The sequence below is a fragment of the Spodoptera frugiperda genome, chromosome 22, assembly GCF_023101765.2.
Source record: "Spodoptera frugiperda isolate SF20-4 chromosome 22, AGI-APGP_CSIRO_Sfru_2.0, whole genome shotgun sequence".
Classification (NCBI taxonomy): Eukaryota; Metazoa; Arthropoda; class Insecta; order Lepidoptera; family Noctuidae; genus Spodoptera; species Spodoptera frugiperda.
In genome coordinates, this window is record NC_064233.1 from 200,597 (window position 1) to 224,113 (window position 23,517).

The 23,517-nt window shown below is 40.6% G+C and overlaps 1 protein-coding gene across 6 annotated transcripts in view; it reads left to right on the top strand.

Annotated features, from left to right (window-relative positions):
- The window catches only part of LOC118279912 (adenosylhomocysteinase-like 1), a 56,385-nt gene that overhangs the window by 6,700 nt on the left and 26,168 nt on the right, over nt 1-23,517 (top strand). For 2 of the 6 annotated variants that reach the window (XM_050702648.1, XM_050702649.1), the window contains exon 2: nt 6,898-6,948. The exons of 2 other annotated variants lie outside the window; for them this stretch is intronic. In XM_050702648.1, the coding sequence (XP_050558605.1) occupies nt 6,898-6,948 (51 nt within the window). Of the gene's footprint in view, nt 1-6,897; nt 6,949-19,633; nt 19,794-21,784; nt 21,934-23,517 lie in introns of those variants that run through there. 2 more of the 6 variants (XM_050702653.1, XM_050702652.1) reach the window with 2 other exon arrangements.

A 23,517-nucleotide genomic window follows, 5' to 3' on the forward strand; every position in this document is an offset into this window, starting at 1 on the left:
ATGTACTTTACGGGCCTAAGCCAAGTAAAGCACATGTTGTTATATTATAGTTGGTCTGGAAGTTCAATGGTTTGAAGGGGTGGTGGTGGTGGTGGTGCTGATGGTGGTGAAATGTCATTTTCGTCAATCTGCATGAATTTTCTTACTATTCGGCATGTATTCAGAATTGCGGCTTTCTGTAATTTGATATAGGTAGTGTCTTTGATGTTTAGTAGTTTTAGACTGTGATGAAGGTGTTTCGGTATGACTCCAGTAGTAGATAGGACAATCGGTACAATGTATACTTTATCTTGCCTCCAAATCCTGGTTATTTCGTCTTTAAGTTCGGTATATTTGTGGACTTTTTCAGATATTGTTTTAGTTATATTGTGGGTATTGGGGACGGCTATATCAATTAGGTAAGTTATTTTATTAACTTTATCTTGAAGAGTAATGTCAGGTCTATTATAATGAATGGTTCTGTCTGTGAGTATTGCGCGATCATAATACATCTTATGAGTGGAGTTTTCCAGGATGGTGCTAGGAGTGTATTTGTAGTATGGAGTGTGTGTGTCTGCTATGAGGTTGTGCTGAATGGCGAGTGACTGGTGAATGATGTTAGCGACTTGGTTGTGACGATGAGTGTAATCAGTTTGAGTGAGATGAGGACAGGCGCCAGTGATGTGCTGGATTGTTTCGGAGTGAATGTGGCATTTTCTGCACTTGTCATTTGTAGCTGCGGGGTCTTTAATTATGTATTTTCTATAGTTTCTTGTATTAATAATCTGATCCTGAATTGCAATTATGAAACCTTCGGTTTCTGGGAAAAGTGTACCTAGTTTTAACCATTTGTTGGATGCTTCTTTGTCTATCAGTGGCTGCTCGAGATCGTTGTAGTGCCGTCCATGTAGGACCTTTTTCCGCCATGCTTCTCTTAGGTCTGTTTCTTGATCACTATTTGTTGGGACATTTTCTGTGCATGACTGGTGTAGGTTAAGGGGTGTATAACTATTGTCATTTTCTACTATAGCTTTATGTATACTACTGGTAAGGGATTTTTGTTTAAAGAAATTTTGTAAGGATCTTAATTGCTTTTGCCAAAGGTTTGTGATGTACACGAGGCCTCTGCCCCCATTTTGTCTTTTGATATTCAGTCTCTCTATAGCTGATTTTGGGTGGTGATGGTTATGTTTCGTAAGTATCGTGCGCGTAGTTCTTTCTATAGAATATATATTGCTTTTGCTCCATTTGATGATGCCGAACGAATATGTAAGTACCGGGATTGCATATGTGTTGATTGCCTTTATTAAATGCTTTCCAGTTAAACGACTTTTGCAGATGTTACTTAATCTTCTTTTATATTCCGAAATAAGTTTGATTTTAATATTTTTGTGATCTAATCCTGCTGTTTGTTCATACCCCAGGTACTTATATATATCGTTCGGTTCCATAGCCTTAATGACCTGATCCCCATTCCCAGAGTCTTCAACTACATAATCACCAGCGCGTATTTTGCCTTTTACTATGTGAACTGTCCTACATTTGTCTAATCCAAACTGCATATTAATATCTTTACTAAATTCTGAAGTTGTTTTTATTAGTTTATCCATTTCTTTGTCGGTTTTTGCATAAAGTTTTATATCATCCATATAAATTAAATGTGAGATTATAGTTTCTGTGCTATTGTGCTTAAGTTGGAATCCAGCGCGCTGGTTATTAAGTAGCTGAGACAAAGGGTTAAGGGCGAGGCAAAACCATAGTGGGCTCAAGGAGTCTCCTTGGTATATACCTTTCCGTATTGAAATTTCCCTAGTAGTGATGGTATTAGGGAAATTATTAAGCTGTAATGTAGTTTTCCAGGAGAGCATTAATGTTTTAAGAAAATTTATTAAATCGCGGTTAATTTTATATATTTCTAAAATATCTATGAGCCAGGTGTGTGGTACACTATCAAACGCTTTCTTATAATCTATATAGGTACAATGAAGGTTACGCTTTTTAGTTGCTGAATGCTTATGTATTACCGAATCTATTATAAGTTGCTCCTTACACCCCATATGGCCCCGCCTACACCCCTTTTGTTCTTCTGCTATTATATTATTTATTTCTACGTGTGTTCTTATTTTGTGTGCAATTACGGATGTGAGTATTTTATATATAGTTGGTAGACAGGTAATTGGTCTGTATTGAGATGGCTGTGATGTGTGTTGGCTCTTAGGCAACATAAATGTGAGACCTTTAGCTAAGAATTCCGGTGTTTCTTGTTGTTGTAATATTAATTCGGTTAAGTTTTTCGCTAAGTATTTGTGTAGTGTATGTAGTTTTTTATACCAAAAATTATGTATTTTATCGACGCCAGGAGATTTCCAATTATGTAATCTATTAGTAATCATTGTAACATCTTCAGTTGTTATTTCGCTGAACTCCATTTCTTCTACTCTTTCCCATTTTTCCCTCTCATCTGCTATCCAGTATGCTTCAGTATTATGTGTTGCTTGCGTTTCCCAAATATTGGCCCAAAAATTTTCTAAATCCTCTTTGCTAGGTGTTTCGTTAATTGTTTGGTTATTAGTCGTATCATTATTATTGCTATTTATTCGTGAATTTAACTTTCTATAAAACATTTTCTCATTATTAACAAATATGTTATTGTCCTGTTTCCGTTGTAACGCTTTGTTGTATCTTTTGTATCTATTAGATTTAAGTGCTAGTTTCTGTTTTAGGGTATCTAGAAATTCTTCTGGCGTTCTGTTGTTGGCTTCGTGTCTAGTGTGCAGTGTTGTGTTTCTGAATATTGCTGTTACTCTATCCATTACCTTTTTAGATCGATTATTATTTATTATATATTGAGTGAGCTTACCAATATCTGATCGCAATTTGTTTATTTGTCTTTCTAGTCTTATTTGCCACGATGGCTTATTGTGTTGTTGATATTGTATGGGTCTGTCATTGTCGTGTATCTTATAACCTAATTCTTGTGATATAACTAATGCGGTACAATATATAAGTGTGTGAATATCATTAAGCTTTGAGTCATTTGTTACATGTGATTCTAGCAGGCTGGTATTAAAAATATAAACTAATTTAAAAAGCTGTTTACTGTATTTTAATTTGGGTAACTTAGGGCGTACTGAAGGATCCATTCCGGAATATTGTAAAATAGCACTTCTTAGTTTTTCGTTCAGGTTTGATACCATTGAATTTTCGTCTACGCTTTCAACTGCAAGAGTTTCTATTTCATTTTCAATTATTAGTGTTGTATTATTCGTTTGTGTGCTCATATCTGATGTCGAATGTTGTGTTGATAATGTATGCGAGATGTATGATATCGTATGTTGTGTTGGTAATGTATGCGAGACGTATGTATCAGTTGCATGAGATTGCTGTTGTGTACGACTGAGTGACCTATGTTCAGTAGGCATGGTAGCGTGATCATGAATGAGAGGGTTGTGTGATTGTAAGTTTGTGGCGTTATGTATGAAATTTTGTGAGTGTGAGGGTGTGTTATGTGTTATACTATCTTCCTCTTGTAGTTTAATTCTAACTTCTTCTTGTAATTTATTCAGAGTTTCTGTACTTAACAGTTTATTCCTAACGATAACTCTCCTTTGATCAGCTACCCTCTGTTCAGTGACGTTTATTCCTGGGTATTGTTGGGTGAATTTTTGATGAAGTAATGTTCGGTATGTGGTTAGGTCTGTCTCTAATTTGGTAATGTAATAATATGTGCGCATGATAAATGTATTTACTTCAGGTGACCATCTCATGCGCACTCTGGGCTTCCCAGCCTTCGTGGACGCAGGTAAAAAGGTCTCTGGGACCGCCTGCGCAACAGCAAAGGTGGGGTTTTCGGCTTCCCTAGACTCTTCGTCTGTCGGAAGAGGTGAAAGTGAAGGTGTATATGACGTTGTACTAGGACTAAATGGTTCGATGATAGATGAAGATGGTGATGAAGAATGTAGTGTGTTGGCTGTAGCATTTTCGGGTGACCCGGTGGGAGCCCGCCTACTCAACTCCGCACCGCCGACGGTTCGTCCACTGCCACACCCAGCGTCAGCTCCAGGTGTGCCCCGGCGATCGCCCCCGGGCAGCGGCCCTATACGTTTACTTTTTGACCTAGTCTCCATTTTTGATGGGTTTCCATTGCCATGTTGGCCGCGCCAGTAATTTATCAATCGCGTGTCCGCCCCCCACGTGAATCTGATGGTCGATTCGGACGTATGGTTGGATTTAGGGGGCATATTATTATTGTTATTGTTAATCTAATAACAAAATCTAACTACATATTTAAGATATCTTCTGCAGAGCTCACCACAACAATCCTTTTAACCAACAAAACGCTTATATTCTGATGTAATATACTATTTACATAATACACAGCTCAGACATGGAACGCCGGTAACCTCAAACTGAGTATCAGATATCACCTTGTAGGTTAAACGTAATCTATAATCTGTGACGCGACCCCGGCAGGGGGGAGGGAATCCGTACAATTTGTGACGAAATCTACATAATTCTGATGCTTTAGTTTCTCTATAGAAATAATTAGTTAAATAGGAGTTTTGGAGTTTCACAATATGATAGAACCCACTAGGTAGACAGATGACCTGACATGGGTGGCCTAAAGCCCTCTTTTTAAGGGAAAATCATCCAGTGACTTCTCCTGCCTTGGGTAAGGTGAAAGGGAGTGTCAGACACTGACTAAAACAACCCTATTCCTACTCCTGCTTTTCGAGCCGGAGCCCAGGTAAACCCGCTAGGTAGTCGGCAGCTCCGGACCGCTCTACTGGGCCCTATCTATGGTGGTCTGATGGCTACTTGAGATACCCTTGCTCACCGTCTGCAGACCCACACTTACAGTGGCCGTCCGCGTGACGATTTACGCGATCCCGGACGCCCGGAGCGCCTGAAGCCTCTGGATGCACGGGAATGACTGATTTATCCAAAAAGGTTACCTGTGTGAATTTAAGCGTTGTTGGGGAATCGGGGATTGGGAAGACTGGGGAGGTTGGTAACTGAGCCTCCGGTAACCTCACTCACACAACGAAACACAACGCAAGCGTTGTTTCACGTCTATTTTCTGTGAGACCGTGGTATCACTCTAAATTGTAAATTGCATACACATGCTATTTAAATGTTTTATTGATCACTTATCAATAAAACATTCCTACTACCATTTGAATACAACGTCCTCTCAACGCACAGTACTTAATATCGCCAACGAGTGGCTCGTTGTACTCATAAACTGTAATTGTTTATCGACAACAACCGTTATATGGTAGGTTGGTACTTATTATGCACATTTGGAGAGGAATGTTTCTTTAACATTCAATTAAATTGCATTGTTACTAGTTAATGTTTGATTTTTTGGAGTCTTTTTAGGCAGTATATAAGTTTGGGAGAGCCATGCTTCGGCACGAATGGGCCGGCTTGACCGGAGTGACACCACAGCCCAACAGAAAACCGACGTGAAACAACGCTTGCGTTGTTTCGTTGTTACAACCCTTAAATGCCTAACCCTCAAAACACCGGCAACGCATATGTAAAGCCTTTGATGTTTCGAGTGTCCATAGCCGGCGGCAATTGCTTACCATCAGGTGATCCATCTTCTCGTTTACCGGCTTATACCATAAAAATAGCGTTACCAGATTTCAAGAATGTTGATATTAGGGCCATGTTGATATTAACGCTTTTTTGTCAAAATCTCGGCAGGTAACCTATAAAAAACATAGGACTTATGGCTGTTTTCATCAATCACCCCTAATCTATGATTTAGCATGACGTAGCATTTGAACTAACCCCTTACTTGTACTGGTAGATGTGACCTATTGGTAAAAATAAAAATTACCTTAAGAGACAACTATGTTCGTTTAGGAGTTTCTTGAAATTAAGTAGAAGTTTTGCTGTGTTGGTCGCTTACCATTACTATCATCATAAGACGTCCACTGCTGAACATAGGCTTCCCCAATGATTTTCAGATTGACCGATTGGAAGCGACCCGTGCATATAGCGACTCCCTGTGACCTTAATCGCCTACCATCAAATGATCCGTTTGTGCGCTATCACGCGGTACTACCCTGTACAACCTAAATAAACAAGTTTAATATAACCAAATCCGCTGACTTCATCTCTCACAACATTCACTCAAGCCACTAGTGAAGAGATTGTTGAATTAATGAGTGTCCTAGGCGCCAGTTAGGGGCTGGTATTGCCTCATAAATGACGACATCTATGTCTCATTACGTGTGGAAATGGGCACGGGGCTGGAACTATGCGAGAGCTATCTTATTTGCATTCTCATTCGTGATTCGTGATGTAATAGGTTTAGTGAGTCGACTATCAACGGCAAGTACCAATGTGAGATTTTCCAAGTTATATGTACTTTCTAAGATTATTCAGATACCACTGACAAACGGTGAAGGAAAATATTTTGAGGAAACCGGGGCTTATAATTTCTAAGTAATTATAAGTTTGAAATCGCCAACCGGCATTGAGTAAGCGTGGTAATTAATGCTCAAACCTTCTCCATGGGAGAAAAGGCCTTTGGTCAGCATTCGCCACTAATAAAGTTGTTGTGTCTTGATGTCTGTCGACCACTAGGATTCTGGGCCTCCTCCATATATGAAGATTTGACATAACCCCCATGCTCGAAAGGACTAGAGATCATAAAAGGTTCAGGTTTAACTATCAAAGAGTGCTGTCAAATGTGTTCCTTAGTTGCTCTGACGACAATCGCGAGAACAGTAGACGAGATTATTGCTATCATGTTCAGGTTGTAGAGAGCAGAAGGTATGAAGGGGTGATCCCACCTTATCCGTGGCGGTAGTAACAATTTGATAAACTTCAGTCCTAAGAAATAACTCAAATAATGAAACTGAAAAGACTTATTCAAAATAAGTAAATATCTCATTGTTCTAGTTGTGCCAAGTACGACTGCCATTCTCGAAGCTCAGAGTTCTGGAGATGCAGGTCAGTTCACACATAATATACTTCGGCTCAGGTGCCCAGGGATGCAGATGACCTTGGGCATCATTGAGCAGTGCAAGAGGGACGGAGCTATACAACCTACATAGCTCCGTCCCTCTCGCACTGCTCAATGATCGACCATTCTGACACAATTGTAATAGCAGACTAAGGTCCCTTGCCGGTTACCGGGACTTAGGTTCGAAGCAGTAGGGCTACTCCGGTTCTCGAATGCGAAGTTTCGTTTAATCTTCGGCCGTAGGTTTTATTGATTTACTAATAAAATTACTTAAAATAATGTTTTATTTTTAATTTCAAATCAAAACCTATTTATTTATCTTCATTTCATTCGTTCATTTTTGTTCACGAAAGTTCGCAATAAATGGAATTGTAGAACGAAGTTTCGGACGAAACTTCGTTTTTCGTTGAATTAGAGTAGCCCTCCAGGAGTAGTTAGGAACGCGGTGGTTTTAGTCAGTAAGAGTCTGACTCTTGCCAGGAGGGTGGAAGAAGTCATTAGATGATTATCCCCTTTAAAAAAGGCCCAACACGTTTACCAGTTATTATGCCCAAAACTGAATCATCACACTATCACACTAATATTGTAAATGTGAAAGTTTGTATGTTTGTCCGTTAATCACGCTAAAACTGTTGAAGAGATTTTGATGTTTAGCATGCAGATAGGGTATGAGCTGACTTAGGTGATAGCTTTAGATTTAGATTTCAGCCATGATCGTCCCACTGCTGGGTAAAGGCCTCCCTCCTTCCACTCCTCTCTGTTTAGAGCTTTTTGCGGCCAATCCTTGTCATAGATGTCGAGTTCGTCCCGCCATCTCCTTTTGGGCCTGCCGCGACGTCTGTGGACGTTGAGTGGGCTCCACTCAGTAGTAAGTTTTGCCCACCGCTCGTCCGACATGCGGCAGACGTGACCAGCCCAGCTCCACTTCAAGCTGATAGGATACTTTTAGGGAACAGAGAGTAAAGTTCCCTAAGAAAAGGAGGATCCTCCGACCAGGCGAGGTGATCGTGCCTGGTGGGCTTTCTGCCCCTTTCTGCCCAACTGTTGTCCGTTGGGATTTTCTATCCGTGTTATGTAAACTTCATATGTGCGATGCAGGATATTTATGACGTCATCCGTTGATTTGCTCGTCGATAGTCTATGTGCGACTTCTGTCATCTGTCACTTGTCAGGTGTCGCTACATACTTTTTATTTCACGGGAACGCGAACGAAGCCGCTGGCAGAAGCTAGTTTCCTCTATAATTAGACAGGATTTAATATTCAATCGTTAGCTACAGACTTACAGTATCTGGGACGCCCGTGGTTCATGCATTCGACGTAATAGTCTAGGATCCGACGACAGTCAGACATTATTTATTTCATTTTGAATAATGTACGAGTTGGTACTGTAACGTTTATCAATTGTATAGCCAGTCACGGGAAAGATCTAGAAGTAAGCATTTTTCAATCAATTAGTTGTAGGCCTCCTTTATTTCTTTCCATTTCGTCCTATTTTAAGCTGTTAGTATCTAATTTTGTTAGCCACTTTGAAGAAATATTAATTTTAACTATTTAATTTTGTATTTACTTCGTATGTGTGTTAGTCCTCGACTTACTTTATCTCGAATTTAAGTGTGGGAAAGCCATGCTTCGGTACGAATGGGCCGGCTCGACCGGAGTAATATCACGGCCTCACAGAAAACTGACGTAAAACAACGCTTGCGTTGTGTTTCGTTGTGTGAGTGAGGTTACCGGAGGCCCAACTACCCCCCTTCCCAATCCCCGATTCCCCAACAACCTTCAAATTGGTAACCGGTAACGCATTTTCGGGTGTCCGGCGGCGATTGCTTACCATCAGGTGATACGTCTGATCGTTTACCGGCTTATACCATAAAAAAATTACTCTCGTATTAACAAAAACGAATACTAATCAAGACTTTTACTCCATAACAAAATGAATCTTTGACGTTCAAAAGTGCCTTCCTGGTCTATTTGAAATAAATGATTTTGACTTGACTTGACTTGAATCTCATCTGACCACCGCAGGCTCTTCGACTACAGATATTTCTGCATGTTTACATTGCTGGGTCAAGGCGGACGTCTGGTTTGTGCGGACAGTACCTACTGTTGTACTGGTTATGTTTTTCCTGTTCTATTGCAGTATTATGGCTGTTTTTGCTAGATAAAACATGGTAGGTAGAGAGAATATTAATGGTGGATATAGTGCCTATATAGGGTGTAAACGGAACGCTGCCAAAACGCCGTAAACTGGTGATGGTAATAAACGAGGTTTATTAAAAAAAGTTTTTTTTTTGTTTTAAACATTGCCCTACACTAAGATTGTCTCCTGTGTCATGGTTGTGGTTTACAAACATACAAGTTCATACACATGACAGTCAGATCCGAAACAACAATTTGTGGATCACACGAAGAGTTGCTCCGTGCGGGAATCGAACCTGCTACATACACGTTGCATGACAGCCAGTTCCTCAGCCACCGCACCAACCGTGTAATCCATATGAACCAGAAATAGGCACTTTGCTTGTCAGTCGCGCCTACCCAATAATCAAATCTACAATATTCCCATATAAAACACCCCCTCTAAAACCTCTACTACGTCACAATTGAACTCGTCACGATATTAATTCATAATGTGCAGTCTACGTATGCACAAGTAGCGGCGGGTTGTGTTACCGTAGCGGACGGCTCGACCAATCAAATTAATGGGTGCATTGCGGCCTCGCTAATTGGGTGCGGAAACTGTTTCTAATGAAATGGAATAGGTGTTATGTGATTAGTGTTGTTGTGCGAATTAGTGAAAGGGGACAGGTTAAGCTGCGCTTGTTGAGGTTAATTTGTGGATGGGTGGTTGTGTTTTGTTGAATGCTTTTGTGTTTAAGTCGGAGGTTAGAAGATTAATGACTTAATTGAGTGGATATTGGGTGGGATATTCAGCACGAATGGACCAGTTGGACCGTATTAAAAATATGATCATGAAACAACGGTTGCGCAGCTCGAGTATGCGATGTATCGATAGTAAGGAAGCCAACTATAGCACACATCCATAGCACGCATCTTTCCATATAAAAATATAGCTTAGCTGAGTCCGTTTCCACTATGTGTACCAATGAATATGATTGGTGGATACCAAACGCATCTACAGCAACGTAGCATAGCACATCTCTGGTGGAAAGCACCCTTATTGTAAACTAGCGTTCCATCCGTGACTTCAAACGTGTGGTGTAGTGATATAAACATTTCACAGTTTTCGAGTCCAAAGCTAAAAATCTGCACGCTGACCATAAAGGTGCACTAGCGAAGCCGTTTTAACTATGCTAGTTTTACTCTAAAATGATAAAAATATTAACCAACACGCTTTGAGCAAGCGTGGTTATTAACGCCCAAACCTGTGCCCAAACCTTTTCCGTGTGGGAAGAGGCAAAGGTCTCTTCTTGCGAGGCTTAGGCTTGCTTCTTCTTTGCTTCTTGCGAGGCAAAGGCCTCTTCTCACAGCCTATAAGTGGCCACTGCTGACCAAAGGATCAGCAGTGGCCACTTATAGGCTGTTGATGTGTAATGTGATGGAAAGATAAAAGTGTTCATTACCTTGTAACTTACCACCACACTCAGAGTAATTTAATGATTAATTAACCTAGTTGTAGCAATTGCTTTCGGAACAAAATCGTTATTGTGGAATAGTTTTTAAGTAACTAATCATTAAATACGAAACTCATAATTAATTCAAGAGCTGTCAAAATTGACGTTTAGTAATTCGCGCATTTTTCTTTGTAGGTTTTTTCTATTAGTTACTATTTTTAACTTTTACTGCCATACTTAGAGACATTTAATGAATACTTAAACTATTCCTTAGTATCGATTATATTCCGAAAACAATTGCTAAGGACTGGGTTTACTAACCTTTAAAATACCGAGTACGGCCGTTAGTTTGTTATAAATGTTTCTGAGTACGTCAGTTAGTCTACTTTAGAGAAATCAATACAAGTATTGTGTGGGTACATTTTGCGGTCAGTCCACGCGTCCTCATTGATGCTCGTTGTGCCAATGTAGTAGAGTGTATTGTTCAAGGGGAATAATACATAGTTACTGCTGTATGCTTTATAGTTTGTAGCTAATGTTATGTTCTACGCTATTTACTATTTGTTGTGCGTTGATAGTCTTTGGCAGAGCTGTGAAGTACTCTTTGGTTATTATTTCTTACATTATTTACAAGGATAAACCAGATCTAGACACACGGCAGTGTGTCCGCCAAGTTCGAGCAAAAAAACCGACACACCGGCCGTGGTTTAGATTTACTCTTCATATATATATATTTTTTTCGCCTTGGGAGGTTTACTCCTCCTTTTTTTTTTTTTGTTGGCCTTGGGGAAAATATTCGTAGTCCTCCCGTCGAGGATCGAGAGAGATATGTGGGTTTCTTCGGGAGAAGTCGATATACCCACTAAAAACCCAGGAACACACCTGCATTGCCATGAGTGAGAGGATGATGATGAGACATGAGGGTCTGGGAGACCGGTTGAATCTTTACAACAAGCACCCTCGGCGGAGCCTACCTGTAGTGGCAGATCATCACAGGCTCCTTTCTAGCTCGGGTGGCCTCGAAATGTGAGTAGTGCAATGCAACGCTACTCGCCCCGAGATTTGCTAGGAGAAGCTAGAACCTACGGGTAATACAGAGACTAAATAATGGTGAATGCTAGAAACAAGCATACACAAGTATGTACTTAAAATAAAACATTATCATTATGCCAATAGTCGTGTCGGCCAATGGGCTGATCCTAAAAATCTCGACATCCATCAAGGGCCCAGCAGTCCAGCAAGAGAGAGAGAGAGATGATACAGAAGGCAGTTCTCCTAGAAACGCCGCACATAGTGAGAAGGTTTCTGTCTCTGGAGCCCTAACCACCGGTATCTTGGACCATGCTCTTGCTACTGACCGGCTCCTATTTTTATAAATGTTATTTTGTATTTTATAAGTAGGTAGTATTTAGAAATGGAAACATAGAGGATATATTATGTAATAAAATCTAAAGAATAAAAAGAAATGCTACCTAGACTTAAAATCTTAAGCAAAAACCATTTATTCTTAAAACAAAAAACTCGCCTTGGTTTTGGGTAAATGTAAAAAGTTACGAAATAACTGCTGAAGTTATATTTCAGTTGGCATTGTTCGTTCGAACCAAACACGTGAATTTTGTTAGGTTTCTTGTACTGAGGTAAGAGTTTGACCTTTCTGAGGTAACTACGTTTAATGTATAGAACTTATTGTTACTAAATTTTTTTTAAGACTGCCTCGTTGGCCGTATGATTGCAAGTGCGACTGCCGGGCAAGAGGTCTCGGGTTCGATTCCTGGGTCGGGCGAAGTATTACTGGCCTTTTTTCGGTTTTTCGAAACTTTCTCAGTGGTAGCACGGAGTCTGGAAATGTGCCCGGTATATGGCAATAGGCTCACCACCTATTACATGGGACTTACAATATAAAGTGTGAAATGTGGGTGTACATTGGCATTATGTGCCATAATGTGCACCTCTGCCTATCCCTTCGGGGATAAAAAGCGTGAAGTAAAAATAAAAACATTTTTTTTAAGAGAGAGAATCATCCAGTGACTTCTTCCGCATTGGGCGAGGCGAGAGGGAGTGTCAGACTCCTACTGACTAAAAACCACCCCGTTCCTACTCGTGTTTTTCGAGCCGGAGCCCCGGTAAACCCGCTAGGTAGTCCGCAGCTCCGGATATTGTGACTACATAAGAGTGCTTTTCCACCAGAAATGTGCTATGCTACGTTGCTGTGGATGCGTTTGGTGTCATTTCTATGTATAAAACGTAACTAGAAGTGACGTTACGCGATATTTTAAATCAATGTATCTTGGAAAGTGTTTGTTTCCGTAAGAAAACGAAAAATATGTGTGTAATTTGTATGTTGTTGTAATTTGACGGACATTAAAATAAAATATATAGGATTGATACATCAGCCCGTTGTCCAGCTTTTTGCCAAGTAACATATTGCAATGACGAGACTTCGAGAGCAAATGAGGAGACGAGTGATTCTAATGATTACCTTTAATGAAGTGTCTTATGCAACTAACTTACGCTACTTAATAGGACGAGGTCTCACACATACTACTGCGTGAATGCGGACCAAAGGCCTCTTCTCGCATGGAGCATTAATCACCACGCTTGCTCAATGCGGGGTGGTTCAAGTAACATAATTGATGAAAAGTGGTGCTGCAAGTGTCCGTGGACGATATTAATTGCTTACCATCAAGCGATCTATCGGGTCGTTTGCCCCCATCCCATAAAAAATATATACTAGTACTCTAGCTCCTATGTATCGCGATTAACATCAGAGATTGAAAGTGAGCCAAATATACATAAATAAAGATTTTCTTTAGTCCTTGCTGGAAGCAAGCCAAATGAACTTGTGAACTAATACTTACTTATAGAGAATGTACAGAAAAAAGGGGTTCTAACACGAATAGTCAAACACGAGAAGGTTTGAGCATTCATCGCCACGCATGCTTATAAAAAAATATAGGCCCAGGTTTCCTCAAGTTGTTTTCCTACACCATTTGTCAGTGGTGTCTAAAAAATCTTAGAAAGTAACAACAATAAGTCGGAAAAAGTCACCATTGGTCAGCCCCGGATCTAGGGGGCAAGCCGGGGCCCATGCCCCGGGCGGCAAATTCAGGGGGCGGCAAATTCCGGGGGCGGCAAAATTCATACTTCACGGACCAGTGGACAGCTCATCATTTATTTAAGTATAAGTACAGGAATTTCATGGCCATATCAACTTGACCGATACCCTGAGCGCGGAGTGAGACGTGCTGCCCGAACATTTTATTATTCGCTAGGCGCGTAGGCATAGTACATAAGAGAAGAAGTTCGCCGCCTCTACGCGGGTGTCGTGCGATCGATGGTCCTTTACGGGGCGCCTGTTTGGTCAGCGCGACTGTCAGGCGTATCGCACGAGGATACCGAACGGTGTCCTTTGAGGCGGCAACTCTCCTGGCTCGCTTTTCGCCGTTGGATATCTTGGCGGATATGGACGCCAAGGTCTACGACCAAATCCGTTCCGTCCGTCAAAACGGCGGTGGTAGAGTGCCAGGAGCGGCGTTCGTTAGGCTGAGGCGGCAAGAAAGGCGACACGCGCTCGAGCGGTGGCGTGAGCGGCTACAACAGCCAGAGATCTCACGCAAGCCCGTAGTCGAAGCCATCTTGCCGCATTTCGAACCCTGGCTGAAAAGAGAGGAGCGCATCTCCTTCATGCTCACTCAGGTACTGACAGGACATAGCTGCTTCGGCGAGTACCTGAACAAGATTGGGCGAGAGACCACGGCAAATTGCCACCACTGCGGAGGTAACCTGGATTCCGCACAGCACACGCTCGAAGAGTGCCGAGCGTGGGTCTCGGAGCGGCGGGTCCTGGTTACCAAGATCGGGCGAGACCTGTCTCTGCCAGCAGTAGTAGAGGCTATGCTGGCAGATACAGAAAACTGGAGGGAGGTGGCCTCCTTTTGTGAGACTGTAATGTCTCAAAAGGAGGCTGCTGAGCGGGATCGTGAGAGGGCTGATCCTGCTTATAGAAGGCGTCGAGGTGGCAACAGTCTTGACGCCTAATCCCGCCTGCATCAACTGCAGGTAGACCTTTGGGGTCGCGGGTACCTAGAGTGGGGACTCTAGGTGCCCATCTAGCGACCTCAGGGAAGACGGTGGCACAGTGGTCACGTGCTGCCGTGCAACTTGCACAATGAGGCTAATGGGAGGTACATGTCTCCCTAGGGATGTGCCGTAACAGGCGTTGCACCATAGGGGCTCCGGAGCAGGTCTAGTTAGAGGTCTGGGTGCCCCTTATCGGTGCTGAAGGTGGCCACCGGGGTGGTTTTAGTGAGGTAAAAATCCCACACTCCCTAGTCTTTCTCCCCAAAAAGCTAGGCGCCTTTTAAAGGTTTCCACCCGACATCAGAAAAAAAAAGTACATAAAGTCGATTAGAAATACGCGCCCGGCTCTTGCTCGCCTGCAGGAATCGCAGATCGGGGCAGCATGCGTTTGATTACCGTGAGATGAAGCTATGTTCGAAAACTTCCTCGTCGATTTGTCCCCACGACAGTGTTTTTTTTAAAAATGTGAGTAGTTTGTATATTTACTATTTAGCACTCGTCGATTGTTACTTTTGCTCTTGTGATGTAAAGGGTGTCCATTCGAAAAACAAACATACAATTCAGTATCCTAATTTACCGTCTGCTAAACGACCTGTACCTCATGGACCAGGAAGTAGTAATGAAACTGGGAGCTGATAATTACGATTCCACATTATGGAGGTTATTTATTGATTCTTCTAAGAGAAGTCTGAAGGGTGTCTTGTTGTACAATGGTAATACCTATGGTTCGGTGCCTGTTGCTCACTCCGTGCATCTCAAAGAAACGAACGAGAGTCTTGAGCTGTTGCTAAATAAAATAAAGTATAGCGAATATTGTTGGCAACTCTGTGGAGACCTCAAAATAATATCTATGCTTTTGGGTCAGCAGTCTGGATTTACAAAGTATCCATGATTTTTGTGCGAGTGGGACAGTCGAGCACGAAATTTACATTACATTAAGAAAGCGAGCCTTTCAGAGAAAGACTTGTACTGGGACAAAAAAATGTGCACCAACCCAAAATCAGTTCTTTCACCTCCCCTTCACATAAAGTTAGGATTGATGTAGCAGTTTTGTCAAAGCTTAAAATAAACAAGGTGACTGCTAATACATATGCGACAAATTTCCTGCACTTTCTTAAGCTCAACTTAAAGAAGAACTTTTGTAGGCCCTCAAATTCGAAATTTAAAATCGGATAGATTGTTCTAGAATACAATGACCCAGGACGAATCTGAAGTATGGAGTTCATTCGTAGAAGTCATAGAAGATTTCCTTGGAAATAATAAGTCTCCAAATTAAGTACAAAGAAATTGTAGCTAAGATGCTCCAAAATTATAAAAAACTGGGATGCAATATGAGCGTTAAACTTCATTTTCTGAATTCCCATGTTGACTATTTTCCCGAAAATCTTGGAGTTGTCAGCGAGGAACAGGGAGAGAGGTTCCATCAAAACATATAGGAGATGGAGAGACGTTACCAAGGAAGTTGGGATATTAGAATGATGCCTGATTACTGCTGGGCCTTGAACAGGGCGCAGTTTTCAGGGAAAAAGAGAACGATTTCATTAAAAAAACCAACGTCTGTCTAACGTAGGTTATTTTTTTTATGAGCAGCTCAATTTTGCAGTGTAATTTTCTTTTAAATATATCTTTAATAAATATTTTCTAAGATTTTTTTGGCAGTTTCTATGAAAAATTTTATTCACACTTTTCCTAAAAACCTGACTTGCTAGAAAAAAACTAAGCACAGATTCGTGATCAGCACACCCCATTTACTATAGGAGACCTATTAAACTTGAAACACTTTTTCGTGAAAAAGAAAATGTAGGCCTGTGTGGATGTATTATTTCCGGAAGGTAGGTTAGTATGTAGGCTTTGTCCAAATTTCAAGCCAGGAACGCTTATCGGGTCTTGCAATCTTAGCCATAGAAAATCGTATTGCACACGAGATAAATTACGACAAGGCTATAGACTTATTTGCTGACCAAAAACCTAGAAGAGTAACATTGTAATTTCTGTTAACAAATTTAGTATATAATATATTTTTAATTTTATAATGCATATTTTTATTTTAAACCCTACCCTGTTAAATACATATATATCCTAGGTTTAGGTCTATTTATCTGTAAATAATACACAACACAGAATGAACAATAATGGATGCATTATTTCCGGAAGGTAGGTTAGTATGTAGGCTTTGTCCAAATTTCAAACAATTTGTGGACATCTGATTGTTGCAATTATATGGGTGAAAAAGGTGAAAATAAACACGATTTGACTGCACGGTTGTTGCGGTGACTGGGCAACTGGCTACCGTGCAACGGGTACCGGGTTCGATTCCCGCACGGAGCAACTCTTTGTGTGATCCACAAATTGTTGTTTCGGGTCTGTGTGCATGTGAACTTGTATGTTTGTAAACGCACCCACGACACAGGACAAAATCCTAATGAAAAAAAAAAAAAAAAAAGTAGGTGGGGGCGGCATTTCTCAAATTTTGCCCCGGGTGAAAAAAAATGTAGATCCGGGGCTGCCATTGGTACTTGCCGTTGGCAGGTTTAAAATCTTTTTTTTTTATTTCAAATAGACCAGGAAGGCACTTTTGAACGTCAAAGCAAATATTATAATGTAAAGAAAAAAAATGTCTGTCTGTCGGTCAGTCCTCTAGTTGCTCTATTTACTCGTTCCAAAGTGTAGATTCCTATGGAGAAGAACGAGCAAGAAACTCCATAGGTTACTCTTTTTCAATCAGATTCACAATACAATTCTTAGTTACATTGTTTCGATTGCTTCAACTATGTGAGAATAATGTAACACCAATTAGAATTTAGATGATCCAACCACGACGTCTTTTGATGGCTTACCATCAGGTGATCCGTCTGCTCGTTTACCTCCTACACCAAAAACCAAGAAATCAATTCGTTTTTCATCTTAACTAAATACTTTAATAGACCAAAACTACTTATAATACAAAGAAACTATCAATACTAAGTTACTAGCGTTCCAAGATAACTTGAAGCAGTCGTGGTTCTGACAGATAACGATAGATAATCGTAAAACATCGAGCGATGTTGCGACATTACGTTATTATCTGTTCTATCTAGTCCTTGTCAATGACAAGACGGTGATAGCTGGGTCAATGACCCTGTGCCGTAGGGGTGCTTTTCTACCAGAGATGTGCTATTGTACCTGTGCTACGAAGATGTAATAGCTGAGCTGTGAAGCTATGCGACCTTTTCCACTTGTATTTAGCTATGTTAGGCCTCTTGTACACACGGTTTTTCGCCGTAAAAATCTACGGTTAATTCGCCGTGTGTAGGCACGGTCGTCAGTGTTGTATGGATCACTATGGAAGCGTGTAAACGGCGATGTAAGCGCCGCGGCACGGTGCCGCCGCCGTGTGCGCCGTGCAGTTTGCACGTATCTTTACATATAAAAAAAACATAGCATAACTTAGCTATTTCCACCAGTGCTAGGCTATGTGTACTGTGTAGGCTATATGATTGGTGGAAGCCAAACGCATCTACAGCAAAGTAGCATAGTACAGTAGAGAAAGATTGAGAGAGTAAGAAGTGGAGAGTATGAAAAATAATTTCAGTTAAATATCGATATTTGTCACTACACATCCAATGGTTTTTTTTTTGTTAAATTGGTATCTACTAAATAAATTATTGTCATATATCAGTCTATGTCTCTGCCCTCGAGAACTGCCAGAACTGATTATTAAAACTATCTTATTATATTTCGCTAGAGACGACCCTATACAAATAATCTGAGCAAATACACTGAGTATTACTTTGCATGGAGTTTTCTGGCAGGCGCTTATATTGTTTTCTCTGTGGATTATGGTAAATATTTCACCATCAAAGCAATCGAGTGGAATAATTTTGTTGTAGAATATGTATTTTAGGGTTTTAAGAGATTGGTTTGGAATAGAGACAAGTTATTTGCAAAAGTTTTAGGTTCAAATTTCGATTCGAGCAATGTGGACTTTACCCTCTACAATACGACGTTTGTAGAGTTAACAAGTCAATGTATGTTTGCCTGCCTTGGATTCAATTCCTAGTTTGTAAAAAGAATAACCGTTTTACAGGTTCAAAATTATTTTTTAAAACTAGCTTCTGACAGCGGCTTTGTCTGCGTGCCTGTGGGATAAGAAGTAAATGTTATGCCAGACCATAACCTACCTCTGTTCCAAATTTCATACCGATCCCTTCAGCCGTTTTGACGTGATTGAGTGAACATGCACATAGACCCCCAAAGGTCGGCAACGAACTTGTAACGTCTCTGGTGTTTCGGGTGTCCATGGGCGGCGGCGATTGCTTACCTACCATCAAGTGATTCGACTGCTCGTTTACCGGCTTATATCATAAAACATTAAATTAAATACCATCTATAAATAGGTAGGTAAGTACTTGTCGTCTGTCTGTCAAAAATGTCAAGAACACGTTTTATACAAACATCAACTTTTTTCCATTATCTAATTGTTTTCTCATACAATATTTGCTACGAGTATGATGTCAACCTTATAGAGTGAACATATTTTAGTGAAGTGGTTGTATCATTTTACAAGCGAATCCGGGAGGCAGGTGTAGTTTAAATAGCCGTGGAAGAGGAACGGGGTGGTTTTTAGTCAGTCAGTAAGTAACACTCCCTCTCGCCTCACGGGGTGTAGTTAAGATGCCTGTTTCTTAAAGCCAGCACCACCTACAGGACAGGCTGTGTGACTTAGTGACCCAGGGTCCAAGTTACATCAGCAAATGAAAAATGTTACCAAAATCGATTCATTACTTTGGTAGATGATCACTAACTTCCCCAAAAATGGTGATAACTGCCCTCCTGCTGCAGGCAGCGCGTGATCGCTTACAATCCAGGGTAAGGATTGTCGGATTGCCCGCGATCGAGTAAAAAAAACAGCTTGGTGTACAAAAGCGTTTCTAGTAGAACACCAATAAAATAATTGTATTGACAACCTCCTTCCATCAAGCCTGTATGTAGTGTAATAGAAATAAACGCCTCAACCTTGAAGACAGACGAACTTTCCAACATTTTTATACATGTGCCAGTATAGATAAGTATCACAAAGTGCTGTTGTACAAGTTGTTTATGTAATAGTCAAGTAGGAACATGCCTAAGTTGAGTGTTAGTGCTACAGTGCCGACTATTTTAGAAGAGGGTGTTGAAAAATTGGATTTGAGCGATGGTAAGCCATTTTTGGTGGTTTCTGTGGGGGATGTTGATGTGTTTTAAAGATATTCTGTTGGGTTTGGAGGTTTTTAGAGGGTTTTGGTGGTAGGATTCCCACAAAAGAGCGTATTCCTTTTTAAAAGGCCGGCTGTGGTTCCTCTGGTGTTGCGGGTGTCCATTGTCAGTGGCAATTGCTTACCATCAGGTGTCCCGTCTGCTCGTTTGACAGATTTTCTTGTAACTTAAATAGAATTTAAGTTTGAGAGAGCTATGCTTCGGCAAGAATTGACCGGATCGACCGGAGTGGTAATACCACGGCCTCAAAGAAAACCGACGTGAAACAACGCTTGCGGTGTGTTTCGTTGCGTGACTGAGATTACCGTAGGCCCAATTGCCCATCTTCCCAATTCCCAAGCAATAAATTCCTAACCCCAAACAGGCCGGCAACGGACTTGTAACGCCTATGATGTTGCTAGTGTCCATGGGCGGCGCTGATCGCTTATAATCCGGTGATCCGTCTGCTCGTTTACCGACTTATTCCATAAAAAATACTTTTGGTTTGTTTGTTACCCGCAGACGAAGTCACAGCTATAAACTAGCGTTGATTAAAAATATCACATAGATCAACTTTTAATGTGCCAGTTTTATCTCGTTTTAGATTTTATCGTCTGTGTGAGTATTCCGACTTTTTTAACTGGATTAATTGCGCGATAAAAATGCTGTGTGCGAGCTATTTCTATCTTTTTAGCACACATGGCATTAATAACGTAACTGGCGAAATATTGATTGCATACCATCCGGTGATCCGTCTGCTCGTTTGGGATGGGATATTTAATCCGGAGCTGCGGACTACCTAGCGGTTTACCGGGGCTCCGGCTCGAAATGCAGGAGTAGAAACGAGATGGTTTTTAGGCAGTAAGAGTCTGACACTACCTCTCGCCTCGCCCAAGGCGTGAGAAATCGTTTGGTTTCACCCCTCAAAAAAGGCATATTAAAATAAATAAGTGCTTATTGTATAGGCGAGAGGGAGTGTCAGACTTTTACTGACTAAAAATCACCCTGTTCCTACTCCTGCTTTTCGAGCCAGAGCTCCAGTAAACCCGCTAAGTAGTCCGCAGCTTTGGATGGCCGGCTGATGTCGTAACTGCACTTTGCACTTTAACAGATTTTTTATCTTCAAACGTACTCTGGTTTTGTAATATTTAGTTTACAAACACGAGTCTCTAAAGTAAATAAAATGGAAGATAACATCAAGATAAACGTTGATAAAAGACCAACATTGTTTTGTTTTATTGTTTTCGAATATTTGCCTTATATTGTAGTATTTTTTCTTTGTAAAGTAACCTATCTTACTAATATTATAAACTAGCTACTTCCGCGCGGTTTCACCCGCTCTGCTCGGTTCTTATTGATCGTGGCGTGATGATTTATGCGCCTATAACCTTCATCGATAAATGCGCTATCCAGCACAAAAAGAATTATTCAAATCGGACCAGTAGTTCCTGAGATTAGCGCGTTCAAACAAACAAACAAACAAACTCTTCAGCTTTATAATATTAGTATAGATTAATGCGAAAGTTTGTATGTTTGTTTGTTTGTGACTCCTTCATGTTAAAACGGCTGTAAGGATCGGAATAAAACCACTCGCCTTGCCCAAGGTGAGATTTTCCCCCATAAAAAAAAAAAACTATAGAAAACTATTGATATATTGAGAATTTGCTCAATAGTTATATCAATTTCAATGCACGAAAAGACTGATGACTGTTGATGAAGTAAAAGAAATATGTAAGATTCGTAGCAATTGGCGTTCCATTCTCTCTGCCGACTCCGATAGGAGACAAGCGTAAGGTTATGTATGTAATTTGCTGAATATAATCAGCGAATCTGGGCCAATACATAATTGCATAGTGGACAACTGGCCCAACGACGCAATATATCTTTTTCACTGCAAAACTTGATTGTGGCACTTTCTAAACGCGCACCTATACAATCTCCTTTCGTCACATGTCCGACGTGAGCTAAACGCGGCGAACGTCAAAAAAAGAATTCACAATATTTTTTAAATTTGATTTTTTAATATTCATCATAGTGTTGTGCTGTGTGCTGTGTATCGATTCGTTACGGTTTTTTCTTACCAATTAGAAATACGGTTTTGTGTGAGTTGTGTTAAACTGGTTATTTTATGTAAAGTGGATGTGTTGGTTATTTTTGGATGTGTGCGTTGCAGTAAGTTTGTTTATGCATGGTTATGTACTGGTTAATAAATTGTTGCTAGCTGTTTTTGACCTAAAATGATGGTAAAGTATATAAACTTCTTATGTTACTAGTGACTTTATTATAATTGTAGGAGAACTAAGATAGGATTTTTCGAAATTGTTTTATGAACGTAGAAAATGTTTACACACACATTTTTATTTGGAGTTATAACTTTTTTTACACAGTAATTAGGTACTTCTGACTGCCTCGTTGGTCGATTGATCGCAAGTGCAACTGCTAGGAAAGTGATCTTGAGTTTAATTCCAGAGTCAGGTAAAGTATTGACGGGATTTTTTCGGATTTTCGAAAATTTGTCAGTTGTAGCACTCATTAGTACCTAGTATATGGCAATATACTCACCCACTATTACATGGAACTTATAACGTGCACCTCTGCCTACCCCGTCGGGGATAAAACGCGTGACGATACTTAAGTTTTTAATGAATTCTAACAAACTACGTATAGTATTATTATTATGTTAAGCTAATTACCGTAAACATTCCTTACTGATAAGTGAACAAATAGTGTTTAGGTTTAGCTTAGATTTAAAACACAATGATTTATTTATCTTGCATAGTTTTTTTTTGTGGTATAAGCCGGTAAACGAGCTGACGGATCACCTGATGGTTAGCAATCGCCACCGCCCATAGACATCCGTAACACCAGAGACGTTTCAAGTGCGTTACCGGCTTTTTGGGGATTAGGAATTTAAGGGTTGTTGGAGAATCGGGGATTGGCAAGATTGGGAGGTGGGTAATTGGGCCTCTGGTAACCTCACTCACACAACGCAAGCGTTGTTTCACGTCGGTTTTCTGCTTGGCCGTGCCGAAGCATGGCTCTCCCACACTTAAAAAGTTTTGTTTAAAGAAACATTGTTACACGTCTTTTGTATAAAGTCAAAATCAAAGCATTTATTTCAATGAATCCTAAATTAGGCATGTTTGAAACGTTAAATTGAATTGCCCGTCAGTCTGTCTGTCAGTGAAGCTAGGTGCTCGTTCCAAAGTGTAGCTAGTAGCTAGTGTATAGTAGTCATAGTACCTTTAACTAATGGATTCTTATCGCACGGTCACGGATACGTATTTCTTTGTCCAGCCGTGAAGGATCGTGAAATGGGTGGTGATAAGGAGTAGTACCTACGTTGGTTTCACTTAGAAATGTATTGCTAAGTAATAATGATTCGTTTATAGCCTTTTTTAAGGGGGAAAATATCATCCAATGACTTCTCCCGCCTTGGGCGAGGCGAGAGGGAATGTCAGACTCTTATTGACTAAAAATCACCCCGTTCCTACTCCTGTACCGGTAACCCGCTAGGTAGTCCGCAGCTCCGGTCGTTTATAGCCTAGATCAATCTTGATTAAGTCTTATTTTATAGAAAAACTAGCTACTTTTTTTTTAAACATTTATTCACCAAAATATACATGTATATTTTTTTATCAAAAATCGCCAAACTGTATAACTTCCGCGGTGTTGACTCGCTGCTC